This window comes from Sorex fumeus, unplaced genomic scaffold (assembly GCF_029834395.1).
Source record: "Sorex fumeus unplaced genomic scaffold, SorFum_2.1 ptg000007l, whole genome shotgun sequence".
NCBI lineage: Eukaryota > Metazoa > Chordata > Mammalia > Eulipotyphla > Soricidae > Sorex > Sorex fumeus.
Genome location: NW_026606064.1, coordinates 2,498,108 through 2,502,401, shown reverse-complemented (window position 1 = coordinate 2,502,401; position 4,294 = coordinate 2,498,108). Strand labels below are relative to the sequence as shown.

The 4,294-nt window shown below is 37.8% G+C and overlaps 1 protein-coding gene across 1 annotated transcript; it reads right to left on the bottom strand.

The window, feature by feature from the left end:
* Positions 1 to 1,123: 1,123 nt before the first annotated feature.
* Positions 1,124 to 2,068, bottom strand: LOC130043785 (olfactory receptor 5B12-like). Its single transcript, XM_056136222.1, has one exon. It carries the CDS (start codon positions 2,066 to 2,068, stop codon positions 1,124 to 1,126), a length of 945 nt encoding a protein of 314 aa, XP_055992197.1.
* Positions 2,069 to 4,294: the final 2,226 nt, after the last annotated feature.

Below are 4,294 nucleotides of genomic sequence, written 5' to 3'. Positions count from 1 at the left end.
TGTCTATTAGAACTTGGAACAAAGAGAAAAAGTGAATATACTCTTTCCCCTGATTTAGGTTTTCTAAAATTCAGAAGCGAAATATGTAGAGTAACCTTCATTATTCAAACCACTGGTGACATCCTTGTCAAGTTTATGGACTAGGTACATGAAGATAGGAAAGGATAATTTTAAATATTTCTTTCAGTGAATATTAATTTTTTTAAATAACCTGAAATTAGATACTCAGATTATACATTTTTGAGCAATCTTCAAAGGTCATTCTTAGCAGCATCAACATGAGATATCATTCTTCATACTATCTAGACAAATCATGGAATTCTTCTCAACTCTAGTAGTTTAAAATGTAGTTTTGGTGTCAACACTGATTGGTTTCCTAAAAAACAATTTAGAATGATTGAATGAAGTTGTGTAGAATTCCTTCATAATTAAGATTGTAATTATTCTCTTACTACATAAATTAATCCTGGGTCTGGAGAGAGAGTACAGGGGTTAGAGTAGTGGCCTTACATACAGTTATTCCTAATTTGATCCCTGGCACCACATTGTTCCTGTGCATCATCAGGTACAGTCCTGGAGGGTCCTGAGTAACCACAGGTTCTGGCCCTTGAACACAACCAGAATGGTCTAGTAATCCTTAGCTCTCTGGGGTCTTAGCACACTGCATCTTTTTTTTTTTTCGTTTTGGGTCACACCCGGCATTGTGCAGGGGTTTAATTCTGGCTCATGCACTCAGGAATTACTCCTGACGGTGCTCAGGGTACCATATGGGATGCTGGGAATCAAACCCGGGTCAGCTGTGCACAAGGCAAATGCCTTATCCACTGTGTTATCGCTCCAGCCCCACACAGTGCATCTTTAATCTTTCCATTGGTTACCAGTTCAATTGTCTGAAATTGTTCAATTGTCTGAAATTGTCTGAAATTGTTCAAAAGTTGGGCCCTTGACCTCCTGACCATGACTTCGGAACTCTATCCTCTCCAAATACATTAATATCATCTGTGTTAAAAGACATCAACATTTTTTTCAGTCATTATCCACATACAAAAAAAAAGAATTAAATTCAAACAATTTATAGACATAAGCCCTAGGAGCCTATAGTATATATGCTTGCAATTGCTACTTAAAAGGCTGAGCCCAGTGAAGACACTGCTTTTCCATATACTTTCTTGAAAGCATTCTTGACCTCTTTGTTCCTCAGGCTGTAGACCACAGGGTTCAGCATGGGGATGATCATGGTGTAGAACACAGATGCCATTTTGTCTGTGTCCATGGAATGGCTGGAGTTGGGCTGTAAGTACATGAAGATGATGGTCCCGTAGAAGATGGAAACAGTGGCTAGGTGGGATGCACATGTGGAGAAGGCCTTCTTTCTTCCTTCAGCTGAGTTCATTCTCAGGATAGCAATAAAAATGAACAGGTAAGAGTTCAGGATAACCAAGAGTGTGAAAAAGACATTGAACGACGCCAGTGTGAAAAGTACAATCTCATTTGTGGAGATGTCAGAACAAGAGAGTGATAACAGTGCAGGGATGTCACAGAAGAAGTGATTGACCACATTGGAATGACAGAAGGAGAGGTGGAAAGTGAAGGCAACGTGGATGGAAGATTGCAAAAGGCCACAGATGTAGCATCCAGTGACCAATAATGCACACACAGTACTTGTCATGGTGGTGGTATAATGCAGTGGGTTGCACACTGCTGCATGGCGATCAAAAGCCATAGAAGCCAGGAGAAAACTCTCAATAGTGGCAAAGGCCGCAAAGAAGAACATTTGTGCTGCACATGCATTGTAGGATATGATTTTATCTCCCGTGAGAAACCCCACCATTACCTTGGGAGTGATAGCTGAAGAATAAACACAGTCCACCAGGGAGAGGTTACTGAGGAAGAAATACATGGGGGTGTGGAGGCGGGAGTCCAACAGGATCAACAGGATCATCCCTAGGTTCCCAACCAGAGTGATGAAGTAAATGAAAGTAAAAATTATGAACAAAGGGATCTGCATCCCTATGGCCTCTGTTAACCCCACAAGAATGAATTCAGTCACTTCGGAAATGTTCTCCATCCAGGTCTTTTGAGAGTCAACACAAGAGGTTCCTGTGACAAGATGAGCAAAGAAGATAATGCTCTGTGATAACTGTGGTGGAAACTGAAGTGTGAATGGGGTCTTTAGCTGACATGTATCAAATCCTGTTCATGGCAGGAAGTCTGGGCATGAAAATAAACCAAATGTTGGGTGGAATGGGTTGAGTGAGGTTCTTAACTAAATGGAAGGACACTGCATTGTCCCTAACTGGGACTGTCTCCTGGAGGCAACTATGACTTTATGGCCTGTTTCAGTTTGCTTTCTATGTGGTATTGTCTATCATGTTAAAACACAGAAAAAATATTTTCTTACAGTCTTACAGAACAACACTGTTAAAACACAGAATGTTTATCATGTTAAAACACAGAATGTTTATCATGTTAAAACACAGAAATATTTTTTATGTTAAAACACAGAAATATTTTTTCTGTGTTTTAACACAGAAAATAAGACTCCTTGTCTTATCTTGCAAGTCCTCCAGGTGTCAAAGAGTGACATAGAACAAGTGGTGGAGGGGCTAGAGAGAGAACAATCAGAAGAGGAGTTGTAGAGATAGTGCAGTAGGTAGGGCCTTTGACCTGCACACTGTCAACCTGGGTTTGAACCCCGGCATCCCGAACATATGGTCTCCTGAACATCACCAGAAGTAATTTCTGAGTGCAAATGGTATGGCCCCCACAAACAAAAGCACATCAGTAGAAAGTAAATCATGGGGGAAACGTTTGTTACTTGATTTCATTTGTTACGGACAAAATTTTTCAAATAAAAATCTAATCTCTGAGGACCCCGAAAAATCTAATCTCTGAGGATTCCTAACACGTTCATATTAGCAGAAGATATATAGTGGTTTCTTGCCTTAAAAAGATGACTCACACATTTCTTCCCATTCACAAAGACTTCATTGCTCCCCAAGCTAAAACTATCGGCCCTCAGAAGAAACTGATGGGATTCAAATAGTAGGCAACCAAATCATAGAGGGAAATATAATATGCATATATTCATATTTTCAGATATATACACAAAACCTCACATCACTCAACCTTTAACAACATGTTAGTGATATCCTAAAGAATGTCTTAATGGTCCCTGCCAAATTATAACAATCTCCACACTGTTTCCTCTATAGATACTTTTTTGTAGCATTTTAAGCAGTTTTTCATAACAGACAATACAAAAATATATCATTTTGGTTGTGCTTTGGGACAGGGACTGGGGATTGGGATGGAAACATCCCAAATTTGATGATGTAATGGTAGTGGGATTTGATAGTGTAATGGTAGTGGGATTGGTGTTTGAATATTAAATGTAATCAAATATTGTGAACTACCTTGTAAAATAAAAAAATTAAAAAAAAGAAACTGATGTCTAATGTCTAATCTACTCAGTGCTGTTTTTTGTTTCTTTCAGGAATTCTAAAACCGAAGGAAGTTTTATAAAATGTTGATACAATGCTTTAGTTATTTCTATGTAAATCTATTTTTTCTAGTAGATTCATAGCCTTTTTTATGTAACATGGTTCTCAATAGTATTAATATTTATACTTTAGTCATACAGTCTTACAGAACAACACTGTCACCAAATAGCAATATTCTTTTACTGCTCACTGGCTCTGATACTTTCCATCTCTCATTATCTATAATTTTTGTTTTATTTCTGCAGAGATAAATTAAAAGGCCATTAAGAGTTGCTTTTGTTCTTAATATAGAGGCTGAATCTCTAACAAGTCATTGATCTCTAGACATATTATTTTGCTAATGTTCCTGATTGTCCTCATCTCTTGGAGGAGCTGAAAGAATGACTGATGGGAGATGTCGTGAGAATCAAATGAGAGCTGCACTGCATAGTACAGAGGTCCCTCAACCCAACACACACTTTAGACTTTGAACTTCAATTAGAATCGATTTCTCCTGCATTAACAATTATTTGTATCCAGGAAAAATATGCCCTCATCTTTCACAATTGCATAACTGGAAAACATATCAAGAAGAATTGAGAATATTATGTTTTACTCAAGTAAAAGTCTGACCAGGGCACTTTGTAAGTATAAAGGATGCATGATTAAGCTGATCCAGGTTACTCAGAATACTTTCTGGAATTGACAACTTTCAGTGTGGGACTTGAAGATTGAAGAGATAATTATTTTTAGTTAATAAAATAGCAAACACTTATATTGCATTTAATTTCTGATAAGAAATTGTTCTCAGT